This window comes from Rissa tridactyla, chromosome 10, assembly GCF_028500815.1.
Source record: "Rissa tridactyla isolate bRisTri1 chromosome 10, bRisTri1.patW.cur.20221130, whole genome shotgun sequence".
In the NCBI taxonomy this organism is placed as follows: Eukaryota; Metazoa; Chordata; class Aves; order Charadriiformes; family Laridae; genus Rissa; species Rissa tridactyla.
Window position 1 is genome coordinate 8,476,439 of NC_071475.1, and position 26,054 is coordinate 8,502,492.

A 26,054-nucleotide genomic window follows, 5' to 3' on the forward strand; every position below is an offset into this window, starting at 1 on the left:
AACCCTACCCGATTTAACCAGGTCTGTTTTGGAAAACATGGAAAGATCTGTGATCTTTCAAAGAAAAAGGCTGTTATTTATAAATTACAGGTCGAAGTCCCCCCCACCGTAAACCAGAGGCTCGCCAGGGATCTGGGCTGAGCTGCGCCGGCTTACACCAGGTGAAGACTTGGCTTTTTAAACACCAAAAAATGGGTGCGGGTGACCAGTGCCGGGGAAGGCGCGTGGTGTGCAGGAGAAGCTCCTCTGTCGGCTTTTCCTGCCCACTGAAACCATGTCAAGGACGGGGCTGAGCTGGTTCTTGTGCTTTTACTGCAAGACCAGCTAAATAAAAATCAAGTTTTCTACTCACAATTAACCAACACTCCTTAAAAGCAAAAAAACATACACGAGAGACTTCCCTTTGGATGAATACTTCCATTTATTCCAACTGGAAAAAACATTTTTTTTTTTTTTAAATATACTTAAGTGTAATTTCTTTTTTGTTTTTTCTTTTTAAAGGCATAATAATTATCACATTGTCCTTTACAAACAACAAAAAAATTTCCTAGCAATAGTCTGTGGTATGGAGACATCCATCTTCAAGATTTTTTTTTTTATTATTTTTTTTTTTCTGCGTCTGCTGCTTTCAGTAGGCATCGGGGCGCCCCCGCCGACCCCCCCTCCCGCAGGGGCAGCGTGTGGGGCGAGGGGCGATGCAGCCCGTTAAACCTCTCAGCCCTCCTCGCGGCTCAAAGCCCAGGTTTATCTCAAGACCCTCAGGCGCCAACCTGCACCTTTGGGTGCCGAGAGCCCCGTTTGCAAACCTGCTCCTTCCCAGGAAGCAGCGGGAGAAGCCGCCATCGGTTTTGCAACCCTCCGGTGCATCCGCCGGGATGCGCGGGCGACGGCAGAACCCCAATGGTTTAATGCACACAGAGAACAAACTCACATCCACCATAATACAATACAGCTGAGCCCTATTTATAGACCCCTCTGCTGCAGGGGGGGCTGTCCCAGCTCCGCGGGCAGGGGCTGAGCCCACCTGGGCCACCAGCCCCCCCTGGGCCACTGGCCAAGGGCAGGCTCGGGCCCGCCGGGAGCAGGTCGCAGTCGTTCTCGTACATGGTTAGGCAGTAGGCAATATTGAGACTTCCACTTGGTAATGAACAGCAGTTAACATAACCCAGGAGACTAGAGCACCATAAGACAAGTCTATATTCAAAACAACGTCATGCTGACATCACACAATTGCACCATTTACACTTTTATTTACTCCAAATAACAGTTCAACGTTTAGTAACTTCAGCGTTCTCTACAGAGGTGTGAAATTCCTTCTCTGGCTTTGGTCATTTACAACGTTGCAGACATATGGTAGTTCTGTTCTTTCCTATTTAATAATAATTAAAAAAAAAAAAAAAAAAAAAAGGTCCCTTTCGCAGCTGTCAGGATTCTTGTGTCTGACTGATGGAGCGTACCTGAAAACCACAGGCACGAGCAGACTTCAAAATGCTACCGAGGCCTCTTCGAGATTTAATGAATTGGAAAATGTTCTCTTTATTTACCAGGAATGAAACAAACAAACAGAAAACAGGGTTTAAAAAAAAAAAACCAACCAACCCTCCAAACAAATGACAACTCAAACTCTCACTGATATGCTTAAGAAATTTGATGATGAAATGGAAAAGGGGGGGTGTGTGTGTCCAAAGTACTGTTTGATTAGCTCTGGCTGAAAACAATTCCGAATGTGCATGCATTTTCCCAGTGACTCCTAAGATATAGAAATTCCTCTGATATTACAAAATACAAAAATATTTTCTCCAAACTCTCATTTACATTGCATTTACAATGATCACGGAAATAACTTAGGCTCCCACACTGTCCGAGAGAGACAAATGACCTACCAACATGGCCCGTGGAAAACAAAAAATGTGGTGGAAAGCAAAAGCTACCGGCAAACTGATGCTGAGAGTCAACGGTGGTAACCACAACGTACGGACAAACAGAACTCTAAAGGTTGGCAGTATTTGGGAGAAAGAGTTAAAACTACTGGGTAAATATTACAGGCTAAAGTGAACTTTTTTGTTTTCTTTTCTCCAAAGTAAGATGTGCAAAATATATTCACCGTGCCCAGGATTATGACTATTTATAGAAGCCAGTCTACAACCTTCTTACAAATCCCTACTCTTCGGGTCTTTTTTTGTTACAATAAAAGCGCTTACAGGATCTAAAACAGTGCAAGTTTGTGAGTTAATTTACATTCTCTCCCAAGGTGCCCGGCAAGGATGCCATTAGGATATGATACAGTTTTTGCTCTTCTGTCTTTTCCGGCTGTGCAACTGTCCCCTGCCACCCAGCGTGGAGGACTTGGGCATGCTGTACGAGCCGTACTTGTGCAGGAGCTCCTCGCTGGTCACGTACCGGAGGCGGGCGGGCTGGGGAATCGGCTCCCCGAGGAAATAGCCCTCGTTGTCGGACTCCGAAGAAGAGGAGCAGGTCGAACACCAGTCGTATTCGGCGAAGTAGGGCCCCCATCTCTCGCCCAAGTGGTTCTGCAAGGCGAGATCCGACACCGTCCGGGGACAGTGGCCATAGATGTCCCTGCGGGGACCCTGCTCCACCGTCTCTCTGCAGCTCCTCTGGTGCATGAACTGGTCGTAGTCTTCCCTGGCTCGCAGCGAGGGTCTCTCCTTCAGCCGGCAGCACTGCTCGCTGGCCAGGTGCAGGGCGTTATCCGACCGGGAACGTCGAGACCGCCGGGGCCGGTGCGGGCGGTAATGCCGGTCGTCATCCCGGAGGTTAGTTCGCCGGCGCATGCGCTCGCTCATGGGGGCATGTCTTGGGCCCTCCTGCACCCCCAGCTTGCCCCCAGCCACCCCGCTACCATAGTCGAAGCTCTGGTGCATCCGCCCGTGCGACGGCCGCTCTCGGTACCCGAGGGGGCTGGCCAGGTCGTGCAGGTTGGGCTCCATGTCCTGGTACTGCTGCACCGACAGCAGGCTGCGCACCGACTCGGCGCTTCGGAATTGCACGGAGGAGTTCAGCGTCCCCATGTTGCTCATCTTCTCTGAGACGTTCATGCCCGAGTCTTTGCTCAGGTCAGGCATGGAGAACCTGGAGAGATGCTCCTGGCGCTTGGCTCCACCGTCTGCCGAGAGGCCTTTGCAGGGAAAGGGCAAAGGGAGGAAAAAAAGAGAGTTAGGAATGAGAATTTTCTATCAGCAGAGATAGACAGGGAGGAGGCTGGTTTTAGCCTGAGACTTTTGCTTTAAAAAATAACTCAGTGGTTTAGATGCTGTCCTGAAGAGCCCTTTCAAGAGGATGATTTTTAATTTTTTTTTTAAAACAGCAGGCAGTTCCTCCTTTGGGGAAATCACACCAATTTAAGGTGTTTTGAGTTGGACTCCAAGTTGCTTTTCACGACTTCCCTCCCCATATGTCTACGCTGTCTGTGACTTGATAGGAATAACTAGCGATGCCAGTGAGAAACCGTGCGTCAGAGGTAACCTGAGGCCTCCTGCACGCTGAGATAACTAGGGTGCCATGATCCCGCACCCACACCTTGTGCAACGACGACATGTTTTGAAGGACTGAACAATGTCAGGGGCAGCTGAAAACGGGGCCACTGACTAATTCAGGCTTGTCACCATGCTGCACCACACAGGTCCCCAGAATGACACCTTGGGGCACCCTTGGCCATATGCATGCAGTTGGGTTTCCCAGGAGGCAAGGAAACACCCAAGCCCCAAAGGGTCTGCTGGAGCTCTCCGTAAGCAGCGGGATGGCAGGAGGGACAGGCTATCCCTGCAGATAGCCACGGAGCTGCACGTTGGCTGCCCTGCTAGGGAGGGTGGCCCACCGGGTCTCTCCCATGTGCCAGCCACCCCTGAGCTCCTGCAAGGTGCTCTCCTCCAGCCCAGAGCTCCTGCAAGGTGCTCTTCCTCCAGCCCAGAGCTCCTGCAAGGTGCTCTTCCTCCAGCCCAGAGCTCCTGCAAGGTGCTCTTCCTCCAGCCCAGAACTCCTTCAAGGTGCTCTCCTCCAGCCCAGAGCTCCTGCAAGGTGCCCTCCTCCAGCCCAGAGCTCCTTCAAGGTGCTCTTCCTCCAGCCCAGAACTCCTTCAAGGTGCTCTTCCTCCAGCCCAGAGCTCCTGCAAGGTGCCCTCCTCCAGCCCAGAACTCCTTCAAGGTGCTCTTCCTCCAGCCCAGAGCTCCTGCAAGGTGCTCTTCCTCCAGCCCAGAGCTCCTGCAAGGTGCTCTTCCTCCAGCCCAGAGCTCCTGCAAGGTGCTCTTCCTCCAGCCCAGAGCTCCTGCAAGGTGCCCTCCTCCAGCCCAAAGCTCCTTCAAGGTGCTCTCCTCCAGCCCAGAGCTCCTGCAAGGTGCTCTTCCTCCAGCCCAGAGCTCCTGCAAGGTGCTCTTCTCCAGCCCAGAGCTGCTGGCAAGGTGCTCTTCCTCCAGCCCAGAGCTCCTGCAAGGTGCTCTTCCTCCAGCCCAGAGCTCCTTCAAGGTGCCCTCCTCCAGCCCAAAGCTCCTTCAAGGTGCTCTTCTCCAGCCCAGAACTCCTTCAAGGTGCTCTCCTCCAGCCCAGAAAGCCTTCACCTGGCAGCAGAGGAGTGTCCACTCAGCACCTGACATCAATGAGAAACTCAATGCACCCCACATAACTCTAGTCTTTGGCCCGTTTTCTGGGTGTTTTCTATTTTCTGACTATCTCCGCGTTGGCTTGACAACTGCCAGCAGTCAGTGCTTGCATTGCAAGCTCAGGACAACGTGTTTTGCAAGCTATTTCAAAGGAAATCCATTTCATCCCAAATCAAAGGCAGAGTGTTTGCTTTGGCGCTCTTCTCCCCGTCCCTCTCCGACAGCCTCCCGGTGCAGACCGAACGGGGAGAGCTCTGCACCATCAGCAGGATTTTCAACATGACGCACAGCCCTTATGCAATCACCCAGAATTTATGACTTTGTAAATTAATTTTAAAAAAAACCCACCAAAACAGCCCAACCCGCAATTCAAGAATAAACTTATTTTCCCCGTAACAAAAGCTGCTTATATTTCATCGAGAGCTCAGCTCCTTCAGCATCAGCCGCTGCCTGCCCAACCTGAACAAGAACAAGGGCTGCTGTCACCAACCCTGCTTACGAGCCGCTTCAAGGGTTTCTTTGGACTCAGCCTTAAACAGATCAACAGATCCTGCAAATATGGGCAAGGTTTTCCAAACCCTGCCCTCGGTGGCACCACCGAGAGCTTCAGCGCTTGAGCACAAACCGCTGCTGGGTCTCGCATGATTTGGCTTTGCTCCCCGAGTCCCAGCCGCCGCAGCCATTTCTCTGCTCGTTTGCTTTTCTGCTGCTAATGGGGATGTTTCTGGAGTTTATGATTACAGAGGAAGGCAAAGGGAAGGCAATCCCTGAACGCCGCAGAAAAAGGGAGAGGCTGGGTTAAAATAAAAGGAAAAGCTATTTTTTGTTTCGAAAAGGACACAGTTTTCAAGCCAGCTTCATGCCTTTTTTTTTTTTTTCCCCCTAAGCCACGCCAATCTCGAGCGAGCTAACCCAACCCTGCTGACCACCCTTTGGAAACTGTCCCCTCCGAGGACCTGCCCGCCCGCACTCCCCGCTCTCATCATGGCAGCGAGCGATTCCCCGCACACACCACCTCCTTCTGGAGAAGCCTTTCATCCCAGTCATGCCATTTGTCACCTTAGGCACTGCTCCCCATGTCCCTCCCTGTGCCACCACGGAGGAACCCAGCAGCCCCCGAGGAAGGAAAAGCAACTCAATAATATGCTCAAAGACCTCCCGAATAGCCAGAATAACAGTAGGATTGCCAGCGGAGCTGATCCGAACGTGAATCATGGCCACTGACAGCCGAATGTGGCCTTAATCAGATCTGTCAGACAATAGCTGACACTGAAGAAAATGAGCCCTCGGTGACATTTATGCAACCCTTCGTTAGGAGGACCGGCACGGCTCTGCAATAAGAGCGAGCATCGGCAGAGGAACACAGCTCCAAACGCCGCGGGATGCTTCTGCGGCATCAGCAGATGGATTTTGGCAGCATCGTTTGAAAGGGGCTGACCTCGTTGGTGCTTTGCCCCCGGTGCACGGTGAGCCCCATCAAACAGCACCCGCCAGGGTCGGGCCCCTCCGCCCCCACCACCTCTCCCCTCCGGTTGTATCCAGCAAGGATAAAAATGAGCATCTAGGGAGAGGCTCCTGGAAAGGCAGGGCCAGCGCTTCACAGGTTTGGTTTGTGCAGGATGGGGGTCTCCAGTCCCTCGAAGACACCGCAAAATGCTTTGTCTTGTCCTCTCCAAAGCCCTGGTGTGCACAGGGGGAGGCGATTTCAGACCAGGAGCCTGCGATCCACATACAGTTCATGCTCAGAACACAATATTTAATCAACGATTATTAGGTCCAGGGGATGTTTGTGGTTGTTCATCCAGACGGCCTGATTATAATTAAGCACGCACATTTTAAGATCTTGAATCGCTGGGAAAATGGCGATTGTAAGAGGAATTCCAGCACGGAGCACGTACACCACCACAGCCAGCACACGGAGCTCAAGGCACGACAGAGCCCGTGCTTGGGAGACTGCAGCAAAGCCACCCCGAGACCCCACGGCTTCATTTCCCCATATGGCAGGGTGGGAAACGCTCCTTCGAGAGGGCCAAACGCATCTTCCCAGGCAGATTTGGCAGGCTGCAAAAAAGAAGCCTTTTTTTTGCAAGCCACACTAGCAAGTGACCCAGCAAGCCGCGGGCCAGGGACGCATTTTTTTACCTACTCACGGTGGCAGTGAAGGATTTCTTCTGCTCACTCAGGAGTAAAGCTGTGCTTTTATAGCATCCCTGCAGATACCAAGAGCTCCACACAGCTCTTACAGTGCCCAGGGCAGTTACCAGGTCAAGGATGCGACTTCTAACCAACACAAAACACAAAGGTACCTCCAGGCCTAGCTTTACTTTTACACCAATGCAAGGTGTAAAGTATCGGGGAGGGGGGGTTAGGCCCAGATAAGTCTTTCAAAGCTTGCAAAAATGATGCCGCCCCCCTCTGCGGAGCCATAAAGCCTCAGCCAGGAGCCCTCCAGCCTGACCGCAGTGAGTTCAGAGGACAGCAATAAACATTTGTCTAAAAAATTGCATCTAGAAAACATGACCTAGGAATAAAGTTTGAAAGAGCAGGGGTTGTTTAGTCTAGAGAAGAGAAGGCTGGAGGGGATATAATAACAGCCTTCAAACGCAGAAAAAAAAACCGCTTGCGAAGAGGAAAGGAATACATTATTCTCCAGGTCTGCTGAACTCCTGCAAGGAAAATTTCAGCTTGGAGGAGAAGAAAACTCTTCCCATGCAATCACAGCAGAAACGGCCGGGGGAAGCTCCGGCACCAGAGGGTTTCCCGGGCACCCGAAGGCAGCAGATGCCTGGGCACAGACAGAGCGGCTCCAGGTCTCTGGTCCCACACTGCCCTGGATGGAGCAAAGGTGGCACCGACCCTCCTCTCCTGTGGTCATTTGCCATTTCAGAGCTACACCAGTGCATTATTGAGGCCAAATCTTCTTGAATTACCAGTATTTATTTACAGCCCCTGCAGCTCCCTCTTAATGAAGTGTTTCATCTGGGAACACAGCTAATAACCTGATCAAGCCCTAGCCTGGACGAAAGAGCGCGCGAGGGGAGACCCCACCACGCAGCCGTGTTTTTTTTCTAACGAGGAAACCTGAGAATCCATTTCCCGAGGCCGTCCAGGGCAGCGGGAGCCCTGCTCTGGCCCGCAGTGCGAGATGGTTGTTACCGCATCACCGAGCACTTTCCAAGGGCGCAAAAACCCAGGGATGATACCCACGAGGCTAAATGATGCTCCGAGACACCAAGCACATCCGTCATTGGCTGCCCCAGAGGCTCTTGCACTGGAAGAGGAGAGATGGCACCTCCTGCCACCAGCGCGGTGCGTTGGCTGGTGGCCGTCCCACAGCCAGATTGGAGCCAGCACCGCGGCGCACGTGGACACAGCGGGTTATTTTGCTGCCGTTCTCCGCTGCGTGGGGCTGCCAGGCTCAATATTTCACCCCGGAGCCATGGAAACGGGTGCCTTTCAGATGAGCAGAGGTGAAAGCTGTAGCTCGTCTGCGGGCGTTTGATATAAAACTCGAGCTGGCTCCAGTGCTGGGAACACAAAGCAGGTTTCTAGTTAACATTAAGGTTTGCTAAGAACATGCTGTACGATCCCCTCTGAAGTCCTTCCCCACCCCTATTAAGAATCGTGTTTATCCCATAAAACATCGCCAAGGGAAATAACAACCGAATAAGCAAAATGACAGCACGAAGATATTCCTCCTAAGCTTCACCTCTACAACCTTGCCACAACAAAGCACTCGCAGGCGCTTAAATCTTACCGTGTGCTCTGCTAAACCGGGGCTGCAAGTTGCATTAATTATGAATTATTAGACCACTCGGCAAACGACAGCAGAGGGGCCGCAGAGAGCACGTACGCCGGGTGTGAGGCTGGGAATGAAGCCCCCCGGTGAGGGGAAGCAGCTCCCAGCCCCCATTCAATTAAACTCCCCGCGAAGCTGGGCTAACACGGGGTGAAGCCCCGCCGCAGCCAGCATCCCAGCGCAGAGACAGCATCCTCTGCTTCACCCCGGAGGGGGAAGGCAAAACGCCCCGATTTAGGATACTGCACACAAACAGGGCTACGCTGACACTCGCTTCTTGCCTTTACATTTACCACAGCGTACACACATACCTGCACATCGCAGTCCTCACCACTCAAGCCCCACATAGGTGTCTGCTGGCACCAAAACCCTGCTCCCAGCCCAGCCAGTGTTTAAGTGAAGCTATAGAGGTACAGGAGGGGACGGTGCAGCATCCCCGTGTCCAGCCCCCTGTGTCAGAGCCTTCTCTCTCCCATAGCACCAGGCGGGCACATCCTCACCACCCCTGAAAAAGGGTTTATTTCAAGTTCAACACCCAGAAATAAAAAGGAACTTCAGGAAAAACAGCCTGCCCAAAGGCTTTGTTTATAGATCAGCCTCATCTCCCTTCTGAGCGACCTCGGGATGTGCAGAAATAAAGCAGACCCCTTACGTAAGTGGAAATCGTGGAAAGTAAACAATTTGGGGGAAAGCAGAGCGTTCGCCAAGCAGATCGCGGTCCTGACAGCCTCCCACGGTGTGCCCCCCCTGTGCCATCTCTAGGGTGTCAGGGCGTATTTCCCACGCAATCCCTCCCTCTGTCTGTCTCGCTGAAAGAAGCCCCTACACGGGTGCTGCCTGGGAAAGGGGTTGGATTTTACCTTAGAAGCCCCCTCGTAAACCCCCTCATCAGCACCACCAGCTCCTGTGCCCTCCCCAGACAAGGCAGGATGCCAACGGGCTGGGATGGGGATGATGTACTATTGCTTCCCCCAACATCTCCTTCCGCAAGTCCATTTCGGCTCTCCCTCTGGTTTCGTTGTTACCCACGTGCTTTGGCACTTCCATGTGTGACACCGAGGGCCAGCTGGCCCCCACAGTAAGCACACCCAACCTCCCACTGCTAAGCAGCAAAAGGCGGGCGAGGGGGAGAAGAAACATTCCTGGCAGTTTTATAATGTTTCGGCATCGGCCCTTTGGGATGGAAAACCTCTGTCTTCACACGCCGGGTTTCGAAATGACCCTGCTTGGATTCGGAAATGTTATACCTGGGTCTCCAAACTGCAATAAATCCTCCCAGGGATCCCATCTGCCAACTTGGAAGCAGTTTTTACGCTGCCCACATCTAGGGGAAAAAAGGGTGGCAGAGTGTGCTGGAGAGCTGGGAGCCTCCTTTTTCTTAGAAAAAGTCAGGAACAGTCAATGTGTCATTTTCTGGCTTGTGTAACTCAGCTGAAGCGCCCGAGGCAGCCGCCCTCTCCGGCCCAGGGGGGAGAGGAGCCCCCGCGGGATGCAGTGCCACTGAGGACACGGGGACGGGGACCAGCCCCCGAGCCCCTCACTGCCGTTCCTGAGGGCGGTCAGGAGCTGCTCCCCAGCCCTTGTGCATTGAACGCTTCTTGGAAAATATACCCCGGCTCTGAGAAACAGGGCTTTTTCCTTCTCCTCTGCAGCTTTCAACCCCTCCTCAGGCAGAGGAAGAAAACGGGACTGGAGACAGAGGATGCCATCAGGTCACTCTGCAACGCCGATGCGCAGGGATCAGCGCTGATCCACGTGCGTGTTCGTACCTTTTTTTTCTCTCTGCCTTCTGGGTGTATCACAGTTGTTGTTTAGTCCTGGAAAACCAAGCTACCTGGGGCTTTTGGCCATCTCACAACACAGATGACGGGAGAAACGTGTGCCATACATGTGAAATCACATTCCACCCTGTAACGGCATCAGTTTAACATCTTTTTTTCCTGGATTTACGGCTGTGACAGATGAGGCTGTTACCTTCACCCAAACTCACTTTCTTAAGGAATACTTGAAATCTATTTCTCCTTTTGCATACAAGCATCACTGTTCGACACAACTTCTACCTCCAAAGCACACCTGCTCTCTGCAAGCTGCACACAAAGAGCCTGTTCGCAGAGAATAACATTTAGCCCGCAGGTACTTTCTTAAGTGGGCTATTTGACCAGCTGGCATTTTGTGGAAATGACTGCTTGGAATCAGCACAGATCAGCTCTTGATTTCTAATTCAGCTGCTAGGCACATACAGCACCTGCAAAGGCGCTTTTTAGAGGGCAACACAAGCAGAAGCAGAGCAAGGCAGAGCACAAGCACTGGGAGCAGAGCTGTGATGGACCCAGCAGCTTCTGGAAAGTGACTGACCTCTGGTAGGATCAGACTCCTCCTCATGAGAAAAGCCTCCTGGACAAACTCCATTTTAGCATCGTCCTGATTGCTTAATGAAGGGAGTTTTAGGGTAAACATTGCTACAGCATCCACTGTTTTGCGTTGTTGCTAATGCCATTGAAAAAAAAAACAAAAACAAAAACAAAGCAAAAGCAGCCAAAGGAAATAAAATACAAAAGATAATATAAAATCCAGCAAAAATGAGCTCTCTCTTGGAAAACGCACTAGGAAGTATTTTTTGCTCTTTGCCTCTTCATCTAATTGCCACGTTGGGCAGGAGGAAGACTCAGCCTTCAAGAAGACGACGATTGGATTGGAGCGTGGCATAGCCTTTGGTTGATGGCAGAGAAGGGATTTTCAAACAGGAACGTGGAAGGGAAGGAGAGGTGCCCTCCACCAGCAGGGAACTCTGCCCTTTCCCAGTGGATGTGGTTAAATCACATCAGCATTTGTGGCAATTACACAAGCACAAACCAGAGGACAGCAGAGACACTTCCATCTAACTCAAACCCCGAAACAAAGCACACGGAGGGTCACGGCTACCTCTGTCACTCCGGAGATGCACCACTACCCACCGTGAGACAGCAGAGCACAGCTGAGCCCTTTGAGGGCAAGCGGCCAGGATTAACACAGTGTCACCAACCCATGAGGAACCGGCTTTGAAGCGATTAAGTCGAGCCTGGTTGGTAAGGTGAAAAGCTGGGGTCCCACAGGAGACTCGGGGTCACGCAGGTCTTGACACCCGCAGCGGGTGCCCCGTCCGGCACTGAATGCGTTACAAATATCACCTGCACTCAGGAGGCAGCTTTCTGGCCAGAGGACAGGGAGTACCGCTGCACATCTCATGCATTATCTGCTTTTTCTTACATCTCTGGCTAATTAGTAGTTACGTCGTAATAGAAACATCACAGCAAAAACTGCTGCCAGGGAGGGACCAGCTTTTAACGTGTGCTCTGCAGGTCAGGGACTGTTTGCCCTCCAGCTCCCTATAAAAAAAGAACGTTTTCAGCGATGCCATAAAATGTTGGAGGGATGCGGTACGAATTATTTCACTTTATAAGGTGGAGCAACTGTGCAGCATCAGTAGCTCAAAGGGACCTCGTATCCGGATGCCCGGGAGCTTCTTACAAAGCAGAGCTGGGGTGTGCGGGGCACGGGGCGAGCTGGACACCCGGGATGTGTTGGGGATGCTTCACAAGGGTGTTTGCTCAGCAACTCACTCCCCCACAGACCTCAGTCAGGCCACCAAATCTCCCTGTCCTCAAAATGCTGCTGATTAAACAGGATGATAATTGTGTCCTCCATAATTGCACACACGGCCCTGCCTGTTACTGCTGCAGTGCCCCCCAGCTTGAGCTGAGCCAGGTCCCAGAGCAAGGAAAATTATTAGATCTTGCACATTAATAAAAATGTTATCACCTCACTCTGCAGAGGAACTGCTTAAATTCGTTGCAAGTCCCATCATGCTGAGGATCTGCTCCAGAACGCAGGAAAGCAGTGCATCGTTAAGGCAGGCGCTGCCTGTAAGGAAATTCATACTTTGGCTATGTATGGAAGACGGATGCCTTTGGAAGATCTCCCTCCCAGCATTTTAAAAAAGGGCTTCTAAAATGAAAGACAGAATGATTTTCAGTCTAATATGAAGGCCTTGGCATGTTTCTCACCTCTCGACCTGTATCCCCGATAACTTGTTACACTCCAACACCAAAGCACGCAGGGATTGCTCATCCGCACTCCACGTTGCTTAAGACTCTCTGTACTGACGGGTTTTTACACAATACATAGTTTCAGAAACACAAGTGGCTTTGGAAATGTGGGGCTTTGCTCCCAAGAACCTTGTTTCGAAGAGCAATTCCCAACTCCCTCGCCACTTCACATCTATTTTTCCTCTGTGTGTATCCGAGGCTGTTCGAGCCAAACCATCTCCAGCTCATTAGGCTTCTCCTCTCCCCCTCTGCTTTACCGCTCGCCGGTCAGGGAGATCCTAGCTGAACACAGAGATCACTTCACATCTTGGCACAGGGCTGGCAGCTTCCCTAAACAAACATGGGAGGTATGGGCGTAGCAGAGCAAACCTGTCCATCCAGGCAGGGCAGAGCACAGGGCTCGGCTTCACCGGTGCTCAGCTCGCTGGGGACCCAGCGATGCTCACGGCGCATCCCCATCCCCAGTGCCAGCATCCCGTGGGGAGCTCTCGGGACCGGGCACCAAACATGCCGCACCGGTAACAGCAAGACAGATGGACTCCATTTAGCAGGGGGCAGGCGCAGGAACTGCCTGAATCCAAGCAATGCTTAGCTGGAATAGAGAAAAGCCGGGGGAGCGGCAAAGAAAAAGCAAGGCAGTATCTCTGGTGAGCAAACCAGGCTCAGGATTTTCTTTTCCCAGCCCAGCTGTCCGATAATGCAAACTACATCAGGCTGCGGAAGGACGGTGTGTGCAGGGTGCTGAGCCTCCCCGGCGCCGAGCTGCGGACCAGAGCCCCGCGCAGACACGTCCGTGCACGCACAGCCATCCCCATGGCCGCAAAATGAAACCCAAACACGTTTGGGGCGGGAGGACTGGGAAATATTACCCTGGGATGCGCTCACGAGAAATGTGTTCAGCCCGGCGGGAGGAGCATCTCGGCTGTCTTCTCCCTGCAGTTTCTACCAGAGGACTGGGGAAGGGGAGAAAAAGAGCCCTGCACAGAGGGGGAGGAATTTCTTTTAACTGGTCACATGCTCAAGGACGGCGCAACACGTAGAGGGGGTTAACTGGGCCTATTTCAAAGTATTTAAAGATATTTTTAGCCCCCAAGGGCAGCTGACAGCAGCCCTTCAAGTGCTGAATGCTGGAATTTGCCTGTGCATGAGCAGCTGGCCTTGATTTTTCCCCCCCCTCTTCACAGGGGAAAGGGGAGGATTAAAGAGCTTGAAAACATTTGTTTTGAGCTACAGAGAAGGCCAGCCATCTATAGAGCCCTGCATTTGGCAAACAAGCCAGTGAAGCGAGCGGGGGCTGCCAGGCACCCCAGCCCCGAGCAGTGGTCCCCACGCTGCTGGTCACCCCCATAACGGGTAAGACCCCTGCTGTGGCACTGACTCAGAGCACATGGGACCTCATCACACGGAGGAGGTCCTAGGGTGGCCGCAGGGTGACAGGAGCAGGGGTGACATACCTGTTGCGTTGGAGAGCGCGAGGGACTCCATGGAGCCGCGGGGAGTCTGCTCGGTGGGCGTCAGGTCCTCTGTGAACTTGAGGGCGTTGATGGGGTGCCGGGTGCGGCACTGCGGCGTCGGCATCCCGCCATCCTCCTCCTCTTCGTATTTGGGGACTTTGAGACTCCCCCTGGTCTCGGGGAAGCTCTGGTTGGACATGTCGCTGTAGCTCTCCTGCGAGCGAAGCCTCCCCGAGTAATAGTCCTCTCTGCAGTCCTGGATGAAGCTGCCACCGTGGCCCTTCATGGCCAGCGAGGAGCTCCTCTTTGGGTTGCTGAAATGTTTTGCCCATAAATCTGGCTGCGAGCCCGGGACCTGGCTGGGGTTATAGGAGGTCCTTATGTTGCACTGGCTGAGAAGCTGCAAAGGGCTTTGGGACTGACTTTGCTCCATTTTGCCCCCGTAGTGATAGAGCTCATCCCGGCTCCTCCACAAGTGCTCCCTGTTGAGGCTCGGCGTCTGGCTGGCCAGGCTCAGCAAATCCATCTGCAGGGACAGCGGGTCCACGTCGGTGGAGAGGCGGTTGGAGGTGACCTGCAGCTGGTTGCATGGGCTGCGCGCCCCCTCCTCGCTTTTCGCCTTGTTCTTGCCAATCTTGGCGCTGCGGCGGGACTCCTTGGCCCGCGCGCTCTGGAAGGCCGAGTCGGAGGAGTCGGAGCCATTGGGGTCGTCGCCGACGCTGCAGGCCCTGGAGCAGAAGATCTGCCCTTGCTTGGGCAGGAAGGGCCGTCCCAGCAGGGACTTCTTGCACTGTGCGCAGCAGAAGCAGGTCTCGGTGGCGTGCCAGTGCTGGCCGTCGTACGTCATCTGGCCCTGGTCGATACCTTGAGGGAGAAGACACACAGTGACAGTCAGCCTGCGCACATCACTTCGCACTGCACTTAACATGTGCATCCCCTATGAGCGACACGCACCCGTGTTCGCTCTTGAAAGCCCTTCAGCAGGGTTTCTCCAACCTGTGAAGTTAAGCCCGTTCCTAATTCTGAGGCTGAGTTCGGGTTGTTCAGCCTGGAGAAGAGAAGGCTCCGGGAAGGCCTTATGGCGGCCTTTCAGTACTCAAAGGGGGCCTACAGGAAAGCTGGAGGGGGACTTTTTACAAGGGCATGTAGTGATAAGACAAGGAGTAATGGCTTCAAACTGGAAGAGTTTAGACTTAGATTAGATATCGGGAAGAAATTCTTCACTACGAGGGTGGTGAGCCCCTGGCCCAGGTTGCCCAGAGAAGCTGTGGCTGCCCCATCCCTGGAGGTGTTCAAGGCCAGGCTGGACGAGGCTTGGAGCAACCTGGGCTGGTGGGAGGTGTCCCTGCCCAGGGCAGGGTGCTGGAACTGGATGATCTTTAAGGTCGCTTCCAACCCAAACCATTCTATAATTCCTTGCAGGCTGCAGGCCTTTGCTCAGGAGTTACTTAATGCTGGGAAAGGCAGCAGAACCGAGCCTCAAGCTATTTTGTATTAAATGGGGATATTTCCGATCATAAAGCAAAGGAATGCAAGAAGTTCTCCATAAAGTCCTTGAAGTCAAAGCAGTAATACACTGCCTATTTAAAAAAGCCTCCAACTGAACCATAATGAGGAATTTGTGCTGCCTTCGTTAAGTACGTAACAAAGCAGATGACATCCCTGTCCCTCACTGCTAACACAGCCCCAGACTAACTTTAATTTGGGTACTGGGGCCCCTTCTCCAAAAGAGAGTGCAAAGAGCTGCCCCCAGGGATCTGAGTGCACACCCTTGCCAAATTTTCTGGGTTGCCCCCACCAGCCCCCCTTGGGTTAAGGAAAGGAATTGATGCAGAGGGTCTGTCCCCCGCCAGCGAAGCCCCAAGGAGGACGTGCCTGCTGCATGGTCAGAGCCGCCAGCAAACCTCCCGAGGTTTCAATTACAAGCTTTATTCACTTGTTTAAGTTGCTGTTCACAGCAAAAGCCCCTGTTACCTGAGAAACTGCGGCGCAGGGCGCAGGCTGGCCGGCACGGTGGGGTGCCCAGCCACACGCGTGCACAGCTCATGCTTGCACACCCGCCCCAGCCGTGCTGCCGGGGCGGGGGGGTGAATGCTGCCGGATAATTTACAAATGAACAGTACATTAACAGTCCATTTTATTCCAAGCTAAATTTTCTTTAGTGTAATGGTGTTAGTTTTTTTTTTTTTCTCCCCTTATAATGAGCAAAATGCTTTCATATAGACTGGAGTGCTACGTTTGTGGACAAAAGAGAGATAAGACGGTGGGTGGGATTTTATCAGCTCCTTTTCCAATTCCCCGAAGCCATCTCGCAGGGGAAGAGCGCAGCCTCCTGACTCCGAGCCTTGGCTACCCAACCCAAGCCTTGCAAGTCCTAAGCACTCACCCCTGATTTATGTGGCTCTTAGGCACATAAATCAGTGACTACGGCCAGCAACTTGCAGCAAAATGGCTGCAGTTCCTCTTTTGCTGGAAATGTGCAGATATGCACCAAAACAGGCATTTTGCCCCCAAAAACCTGACATTCGGCAGGCTCCGGATGGGTGGACAGAGGGGAGGACGGCAGATGGAGGAAGCACAAGAGAAGGGAGCGTGCAAGAAGCATTAACAGCTGCTTCTTCACTGCTCCACAGCTGAGCTTTCAGGAGGGATGTGCTGCAGGTCACAGCAAACACGTCCTCCAAGTGCTTTGCTGAAGCCCCAAGTTCCGCCCCCCCTTCAATGCCATCTGGCCGCTGCACAAGAGCAAAATGGTTTTGTTTTTTTTGTTGTTTTTTTGTTTGGTTGGTTTTTTGTTGGGTTTTTTTGTTTGGTTGGGTTTTTTTGGTTTTTTTTTTTTTCTTTCCCTGCAGCCTATGAAATATTTGAACACACGAGCTCACCTCCACGGACAAAGCTGGGGCTGCCCGCCCGCCCGCGAGTGCGTGCAAATGCTCAGCCAAGTGGCAAACAGGATCGGAGAGAGCAGTGAGGCAGCTTCCCAGCCCACCCGCCTGGCCACCCCCCGCGCAAGCTGATGGGACAGCTAGCCCCCAGTATAAAACACATTTTAAATCACAGTTCTAGAAAGGCAGGTTGACTCTGATGCGCTACTTTCTTTCTTTCTGAGAACATCTATCTGCGGGTTGATTAAAAAAGGCAAACGAAACCAATAATGGTGCCTAATGAACTAGCATCTCTCCTGTCAGTAGCTCATTAACTCATGAGCATCCTTTGGCAAGCTTGGGTGGGAAGAATCTGTGACTCGAAGAGCCAGGCTGTTTATAGGAAAATGAGATTTAAAGGAAAAAAAGCATGTGTTACAATAGGCCAGAGAAAGCCTTCACTAGTTGCAACAACTCATGAGGTTGCTCTCTGATAGTCCTTCCCTCTCTGACCACATAAAGGGATACACAGTGGTTTAACCAAACAAATGACCATGCCAGCTCCTTGGTGGGATGGAAGAGGGGCATGAGCGTCTTCGTATGCTGCTGGGCTGGTGCAGACCTCAGCAGTCCTGCTCACAGCCTTGAGTCCTTGTCAAAGCCTTAACACGACAGCTCTTGCTGCCAGAAATGACCCTCCAAGCAGAGGCTTTGCCCTGCTCCCCCTGGGGCACGTACCGATGTGCTGGGCGCAGGTGTCACAGTACTCGGCGTAGAGGGATTCGAAGCAGCTGCAGCAGTAGGGCCTGCCATCCTTCATGATGTACCTCTGCCCTCCCAGCACCGTCTCGCATTCAAAGCAGCAGAAGTGCTTCATGTGCCAGTGCCGCCCTTCAGCCTCGGTGCATTCGTCAGCAAAAATTATCTGCGGGGGTAAAAACACAAACGTGGAGCAGTGGGTCAGAGAGGGGACCTGGGATATGGGCACCAACCTTCGTGTCTCCTGCCCGCTCACAGCAGCTATGTCCCTTTGTTCACACAACCTGCAAATTTTCCAGCTAACCCCCCGGTCCTGCATGGAAAACTCCTGTGGTTTGGCTTGCGGCACCCATCACTTCTTAAGGAAATCCATTAAAATGCAAATACCTCTGGATCGTGTCAGTGCACAGACTACAAAGCGTTAAGGCAGAGCTCACAGTAACATGCTCGTAAGCACATCCATCAGCAGGAGGGGTCGATCAGGGTAATAAACACACTTATATACAACCTATCGATCCGGTGGACTTTTGAAGAACAGAGCAGCCACTTACTAGAACACATTTACCCGTCTATGAAACAGGGACCTGAGTACAAAGGGTGAGTGAAAACACAAGGAGAAGTGGCAGCTCTCTGGAGGGGAGAGAAGATGGAGCTACCTGGTCCTCAACATCACCTCTGCCCCAGCCCATGTGCTTATAAAGATGATCACAGTCATTTACCAGCGGGGAAACTGAGGCACGGAGTGCTGTTAAGGGTGGGTTGGTGAAGCAGCCATCTAAAATGTTTTCAGCAGATGCTTTCTTGCTGTCTCTGCTGCCCATCCCCACCCACCTCCGCTCCCAAAGCCAAGCCAGTGCCTCAGCTCTGCTCCCCGGCTCTCTGCCCTGGCACAGGTCACACCAAAAGCTTTTCCCCTGCAGCTCTTCTTACCCCTGAGTTACTCTTTCTCGCAATTAGTGCCGGATGTTTCAGGGGAAGAAGTGTGTGTTAAAGAAGGAGCTGAATGAAAGACTTGCACGAGAATTTGCAAGGATAAAAAGTACATGAAAAAAAAATTACCCAGCCTAAGCCACAAGGAAATAGGGCCAGTTGAATGGTTAAGAGTTGTTTTTTCACTGGTAACGTTACAAATTTAATTGGATACATACGTCAATGTTCTTTACATTTGAGGTGCATATAGCCTTGGATATTTACTATTACACGCTTGCATAGATGGGACATGGTATTTTATAGTACATATGGTTTTCCACATAGCTTTAAAAGCCAGAACAATTTCCTTCACCAGCCTTTTAAACAGAGATTGACACTTGAGAAACACTCAGAGCAGACTCTGTACGGTTTTCTATATTTGTTTTGTATTCCATTTGTTCAGCTTGCTATAGCCTGTTAATCTCCTCTCTTAAAGCCTATTTCAGCTCAGCGTGTACTCAAACACTACTGTCTTGTAGGAAACACAGCGCTCTTCCCCCCAGATGCTTCTTCTGGGGAGACAGAGGAGAAGGGAGAGGACCACCACACACAGCTGGGCTAAAATCACACGGCACGGGGCCTGGGCTGTTACTGGAAACGCTTATGGAAAGCCCCCCCAGCTCCCTGCGTGTGGACGAGGACCTATCTCAGAACAGACTCAGGCAGACTGCAACTAAAAATCCCCGAGATCCTCACCTGAAACCCCACGAAAAGCTTGCACGAACCATTGGCAAAGCCCAACCATCGTGTTTTGCATGTGTGCCTCCGTGCAGAGGCCAGGGCGGGCGGAGGGGAAATACCATGCAGTTGGCAAGGGAAACCCTCTGGTGCCATCCATGGTGAGCTGGCTCTTACCTCGTCGCAGGCGGCGCAGCGGGGCTTGAGGCACTCAGCATGGTGCCTGCCGCAGTAGATCTTCCCATCTTGGTAGAAGTAGATCAGGTCGACCAGCAGCTCATTGCAGACGCTGCAGATGAAGCAGGGAGGGTGCCAGCAAATGCCATGCCCCGCTCGCGAGGCAAAGACGGCCATGTCTCCTCCGTTGATCTGGCCGCCGCACTGTCAGAAAAAACGGTGTTTAATGGGGGCCGGCAAGCCCGCTGCCGCCCGTCGTCAGCCAGCTGCTTTCGCAAGCGCCGCAGATGAAGGTGCTAATTCACAGCTCCTTTCTGATGCCTCTTAATCTCTTTTCATCCCCATTTTATGGACAGGATATCAACAGCTTTCCCCCTGCATGAGGCCAGGAGCTGGCGTGACTGCTCCACATCAAATATTGTGGGGTGCTCTTGGCATATACCCCGACGGGCCCCAGAGCTCAAAGCTGGCAGGGACAATGGGGCAGGTACTCCTCCCATGAGCTTCACTTAACGTTGATGATTAAAAAGCCACCCACTGATGCCAGTCCATCAGCTGCTACTCACCTGCTCACAGATGGCTCCCGTCATGGTTACAGGGAACGGCCGGACATTGCCTCTCCCTAAATTTTCCCTCTTCCTTTGGTTGCTGAAGAGTTTGAGCTCCCTCTTTTCCTCCTCATCCAACGAATTGCAATAGCGGACCTAAAAAACACAAGCGGTACTCGGTGTCAGGGGTGTCCCTGGCTCCCCAGCCAGCGAGCCACAGTTCCACGGGGGTTACCCAAATGGACTCCATCCTTGGCTTGGGAGGCTGGAGAAACACAGATATCTGGGCTTCACTCAGCCCAGGGCTCGGCCAAAATTTCAAGAGGTAGAGATGAGAAGAACGGGCAGGAGGAAGGTTGCTCTTTGGGTGCTAGGTTTGTAGGAAAGTCTTAAAAGTTGGGTCTTCTGAGTCTTACCCAGACCCAGCAATCAGACCGATGGTTTTCCTGCTTTCTCCTTATGGCAGAGGTCTTACAGCGGCTTCAAAACATCTTATTGGCATTTCTAGAGCGCAGCCAGTTCTCCCTGTGTAAATGAGGGAGTTCCAGCTATTTGGGAACTCCAACTATTCTTCCAGCATAGGGTCAAGTTTGCATAGTTGCGAAACCTCTGCGTTGGAAGGTAATAAGGAAATAAATTAAAGGATATAAACAGTGAACGATGCAATTTCCCCAAAGCTTGTGAGGTTTTCCTGGCTATTGTCATCCTAGCAGGCTTAGCTCTTGGCTGATTGCATCTCAACAGAGCACACGACTGACAAGCCAAGGTGGCCACGTGGAGCACCAGTGCCCAATCCAGCCTCCGTTACTTTGGAGAGCAGGCTCATGGAGAGCCCAGCAGGATTATTCCCATGAGCACCCAACAGGTCTGGAATCTTCAAAGAAGCAAAACTGAGCACGAGGGGAAAGGGGATGCAAAATCTGCCCATTTGCAGAAAACACACGCAGGCTCATGCCTCCAGCTTGCAGCAGCAGCAGAGGCTGCAGCAGCAGTACTCCTGGGCATTTATTCCCATGTTCTTCGGCTGTCGGAGGCTGTGTGTTTCCAGTGGCTGCCAGGGAAGGTGGGTGGGCAGGTAGGAGCTCGAGGGTGCCCGGGAAGAAGCCCCTGCCCGGTGCCTGAAGTTCCCCCGGCGCTGGCAGCACCACGCCGTGCCTGTGGCACCCAGCCACGTGCAGGCAAACTCATTAAAATCTGACCTAGATCAAACAAGTTACCTGCACGTATTTTCCAAAGCGGCTTCTTCAGAAAGCAGCAAGAAACTCTTTTTTTTTTTTGTTTACACAGGGAAATTTTGCGGGCTACCAGAAGCCGACGTTCTCACTGGCGAGAACAGGACGTCAAAGACCAGACCCTTTTTGCTGCCTCACACCTTTCTTGCAAGATGTGAGGAGGTTTATTTGCTCTGACTGGTCTTGACTCAGCCTCCGGCTTGCCAGGCTCTCCCAGGCCGAGAGAAAGCCCTCCTTGGCATACGCACTCCCACTCCCAAGGTGAGCTGGAAGCAGCGCTTGGGAAAAGGCTTTTACAACTTCGGCTCTGGCTCTAGCTGATCTCAATGGCATTTCAAGCCACTTTTAACGTGGCTTTGGCCTCTGAGGGCTGAGAAAGCACTTTAATTTCAGAGAACCGAAGAAAGATGATTTTTAAAACGTTAACTTTAGAAACAAACAACTCCCTCCCCGCCTCCAACACAATCCAAGCAGGGAGCAAATACGGCACTTAAATAGCAACAGGACCAAACTCCAAGCACACACACATACACACACCCCGCCCCAAAAGGCAGAAAGGGCTGAGAAAGGACCAGCCGTGCTTCCAACGAGAGCAGCCCAAGAGGTGCGTCCCCTCCCCACCCGCAGCCCCAAGGATGTCCCAGGACACTTTTTGGTCACTAACCTCATTGTCATGCGGCGGCAGCTGGTGCAAAAGCTGCTTTATGCGAGATTTTTCTCCCGGGCTGTTGACGTAGGGGACCTTGTCCTCGGGCAGGCAGCTGTAGTACTGGTGCACCTACGGAGCAAGAGAGGGGACTGCAGTGGGGCTCCCCAGCCGCGCTGGTGTCCCCGTGCCCGGCCAGCAGCCACCCCCTGAGCCAGCGGGCGCCGGGTCTTCCCCATGATTTCGAGCGGGGAAACGCAGCCAGGCGCTGCTTTGGTTTTATGGCCTTTTCTCCCTCGAGAAAGAGGGGTGGCAGCCCCGGCGAAGCTCGTTACCGTTTGCTCGGTCAGCCTCCATAGCGTTAGCATGTTTTGCCGGCTGCGGGGATGTGTCGGCACCTGCCTCGGCAGGGGAGGTTAAAAAGGCTGCGTCCCGGCAGCCTGCGTGTTGCCGGCTATCTCAGCCCCCCCACCTCCATCAAAACCCTCCGGGCTTTTTTTCTCCAGCAATTTGCGGAAATAAAACAGCAGATAAAAATCTGTTGGAAGGCTTGGTTTTTCTCTTTCGTCTCGGAGCGTATAATTAAAAATCAGCCATTAAAAAGGCAGCGGCGGTGGGGCACGGCGTGCCCTGGCGCTGGAGGAGCCCGGTGGCAGCCCGGAGAGGAAGCACACCCCAAACCCCAGCCTCTCTCCTCCGACTGCCACACCTGAGACGTGTATTCAAGGGCCGGGCCAGGCACTGGGATGGGGTTCCCTGGCCAAGGATCAGCTCCGAAATAGCCACGGTGACATCGAACAGCTTGGGAAGAAGCAGGAGAAGGTAAAGGTAAGGGAAAGCTTGGCTGGGATGGGGAGTCTCTGCAGCCCCGGATGCCTCTGGATGCTTGGGCAGGAGCAGAGGGCTGGATGGCTTCCTTAAATCTGCGCTTGGCTAGAGAGATGCAAACTGTTTTCCCGGTGCATACAGCTTTCTGCCTTTGCCATGGCTGGGATGAACCCCCTGAGATGCTCCCTCGGCTCTCAGACACTGCAGCAATTCACTCACCACCCGCAGCTTTCGCAGGGCTTTTCCCAAACGACACTTGCTTCGCAGTGGCTTCTGATCAGCTTTATCCCCTCGCTGTAGGTTTTGGGCTTTGGCCTAGAAAGCACCACCTGGGCTGGCTTTCCCCAGAGGAGCCCTCTCTGCCCGCATGGCCCCACAGCATCTGCGGGATGACAAGCTGCCGTGGGTCACCGGGAGGGATGGGGACGCAGAGGCAGGTCATACGGGGCTGGCAGGGGAGCTCGCAGGCTGCTGGAGGTGGCTCATACGAGGAGTTATCTTCAACAGCAAGAAATCACTTTTTATTCCAGAATAAATATCCAAACCTGGCATTATTCAGGAATAATTACTCTGCATTCAGCTCGATCCCTGGCCTCATTCAGAGCTACCTGCGAGCAGGGCTGCTCCAGTGCTTGCAAGCAGTTTTCTTCTCAATTTATGGTTCCTCGCCAAACCGACCCTAACATCCACCCTTCCCCACCACCCGGTTTGGCAGAAAGGGAGATTTTTAGCAGATTTCCACTCGTATCTCTGCAGTGCTGACGACAAGGGAACTGCTTGGGTCATGAAGCTGAGGAACACGCTGAGCATATGCCACTGCGAAACCCCAAATTTGTTTTGCTAAGGCACAGCAGAAACAAACCCACCAGCTATGGAAACTGTCAAAGAAAGAAAGGCTGCTAAGGATTTTGTTAAGTTAAAAAGAAAACAAACTACGTACATTAGAATACTTACTTTGCATTTATAGAGCATCCTTCATCCAGGGACATCAAAGCACATTAAAAACACTTAAATTCTTATGACATGCTACATGAGGTAGGAAATATACGCACTGGAAAGGACTGTTTGCAGCATAATGACGTTAAACGAGCTCCCTGAGTTCATGCAGCTAGTCCGTAGCAGAGGTGGCAGCTGAATATCTCCCGGTGATGCCCTGGCTGCCATACCTTTTACCGGGCCGCCGGGCTGCGCGTTCCCGGCTGGTACTGATGCCTGCCGGCTTCTCTCAGCCAAATTCCCCACATGCGGCCAGGCTGCTCGCTCTCCCCTGCGCTCAGGTGGTTGGTTTGTATTTTTATTTCTTCTTGCGATGAAAGTTTTTCTCCCTCACCGAGTCCTCGAAGCTGGCAGAGACCAGAAATGACTTTTGTTTTTTCTTTTTCTGAAGAGCTGCCAAATTCCATCAGGCTGCTCTGGTCCCTAAAGCAACGAGCTGTGGGACGCTCACCCTGGGCGAAAAGCAGGGATGCGCGTTCTTCCTTCGGGAACCCGGGAGCTGCCTTCCCGGAGCCCAGCGCGGCAGGACTTACGTGCCCAGCTCCGCTCCTGTTTCCGCTGGGAAGTTTTCCATTTAGTCTCAGCAAGTCCGCAGGAACTGGCTCCCATCACACCAGCAACATAGCTCGGCAGGGATGGGCAATTTGGTTTGAAAAGCAAAACAAAATAAATATAACAGGCTCCAACCTGCGTTCTGTTGCCTGAAATAGCCCGAAAGGGTTTGCTTTGGATCCGCATCAGCCAAGGGGACCTTCTGCACAGGTGCTCACGGAGGGGATGGAGCGGAGGCAGCTGCCAGTCCTCGCCCAGTGCCCGCGGGACATCTCGTGGGGAGAAAAGCCCTTCCTTACACCCATCGGGGGCTTCCCCTGCTGTTGCCTTTACACCCACCATCCCTCCTGGGGACAAACCTGAACCAGAGGGATGCACAGATCCTTTCACCTGGGGCATCACTCCTATCCCCAGAGGTCCAGCCAGGGTGCAGATGCCGCGCAGAAGGATGGCCCTTGCCCGGGCTGATGTTAATCCAGGCTTGTGCAAATATGCTCTCTCGTCAATCATCCATTCCCCGTGGGATGCACCTGGTTCCCCGCACGGGAAAGTCGAGCCTGGGAGGGACAGGACGCAGACTGCCAGTGTCCCCTGCCTCAGCCGACAGCATTTCCAACCCCTGCAAGCGGGCGGCTGGCAGTTGGGCTGCCACAGCCCAGCCGGGATGCTCAAGAATAAGGAAAAATAAAGAAGGAAAGGGTGGATTCCCCGATCAATCTGGCTTTTCGAGGAAAAGGCCTGCAGAAAATGTTAACTCACTGGAAAACTAAAACTGCTCAGTCTGCACTTTGCTTTTGTACAAAAGGTCACTGTTTTCCATGAAAATAACTCCTCCTCCATCCAGCTCCGGTTCGGAGCACGCACAAGCCCTTGTAGCTGGTGAGCCTTGCAGGGCCACTGCGGCCAAGGGGCCTGATCCAGACGCCCCAGGCACAAGCAGACGGCTCCTCACTGACCTTAGGGGCTCTGCAACATGAGCCACAGCCAGAGAAGGAAAACACAGTGGGGCAACGACCCAGGATGGATAACACATCCCTTTTAAATCATGTGCTATCTTTAACTGTTTTATTATTAAATACTTCTGCCACACAACACAGCAGCTACACATCCTGCTATTTCTCCTGGCAACAGACCTGCTCTGGCCGTGATTATCCTAACAAGCATCGTAACACGCAGGAGCCACGTGTGGGGCCGGGCTTGGTTTCATCCTCAGTTTCCCCACTTGCCCCTCTTCACTGTGACCTCTGCTCACATCCGGATGGGAGAAACCCTGGAGGAATCTGGAAAACATCAGGCTGAGTTAAAGTAAGGCTTCAGACAACGCCACGAGGCCCTGACACAAAGGAGACGGGCTGGCCAGGGCGCTGGAAGCCAGGCTAGCCGTGGGTGCCGTGGCACGCTGGCCGGCTGGGCAAGCCCCGTCCTGCCCCGGGGAGGTCTCCCGGGCACTCGGATGGGCTCTGTGCCGCAAGAACCCGGCACAGCAGATATCCATCTTCCCAGGGTGTTATTCTCACCTTCAAAAGGAAAATGTCCACATGCCAAGTTGTGCTAATGAAAAATGATACGCATTTTGGAAATTATCAGCTGCCCGGGGCTAAATGGGGAGGGCACGGGGACGGGGGGGGGGTTGGGGGGGGAGACAGAAATTAAAAAAGAAAGAAACCAGGAGAAAGGAAAGAACATAATGTAAAACAAGGGTAGGAAAAAGCCTTTAAAGTGGAGCCAACTTTATTCAAAGGCACTGAGGAAAGTAATTACATTAGTTTACAAATGCCTTTGTGTTCTGCAGTCTTCCTACGTTTGGGGTGTGTTTCCAGTTTAACTTTGACAGTTTACAAACCTACCCCT

General features: G+C 52.7%; 1 protein-coding gene across 4 annotated transcripts in view; it reads right to left on the reverse strand.

Annotated features, from left to right (window-relative positions):
* Nucleotides 1–518: 518 nt before the first annotated feature.
* The window catches only part of PRICKLE2 (prickle planar cell polarity protein 2), a 110,146-nt gene continuing 84,610 nt past the window's right edge, over nt 519–26,054 (reverse strand). For 3 of the 4 annotated variants that reach the window (XM_054216539.1, XM_054216540.1, XM_054216541.1), the window contains 6 exons: nt 21,846–21,959; nt 19,968–20,105; nt 19,402–19,605; nt 17,557–17,743; nt 13,955–14,818; nt 519–3,139 (listed from right to left, as the gene is read on the reverse strand). In XM_054216539.1, the coding sequence (XP_054072514.1) occupies nt 2,271–3,139; nt 13,955–14,818; nt 17,557–17,743; nt 19,402–19,605; nt 19,968–20,105; nt 21,846–21,959 (2,376 nt within the window). In that variant the 3' untranslated portion in view covers nt 519–2,270. Of the gene's footprint in view, nt 3,140–13,954; nt 14,819–17,556; nt 17,744–19,401; nt 19,606–19,967; nt 20,106–21,845; nt 21,960–23,609; nt 25,711–26,054 lie in introns of those variants that run through there. The other variant, XM_054216542.1, reaches the window with a different exon arrangement.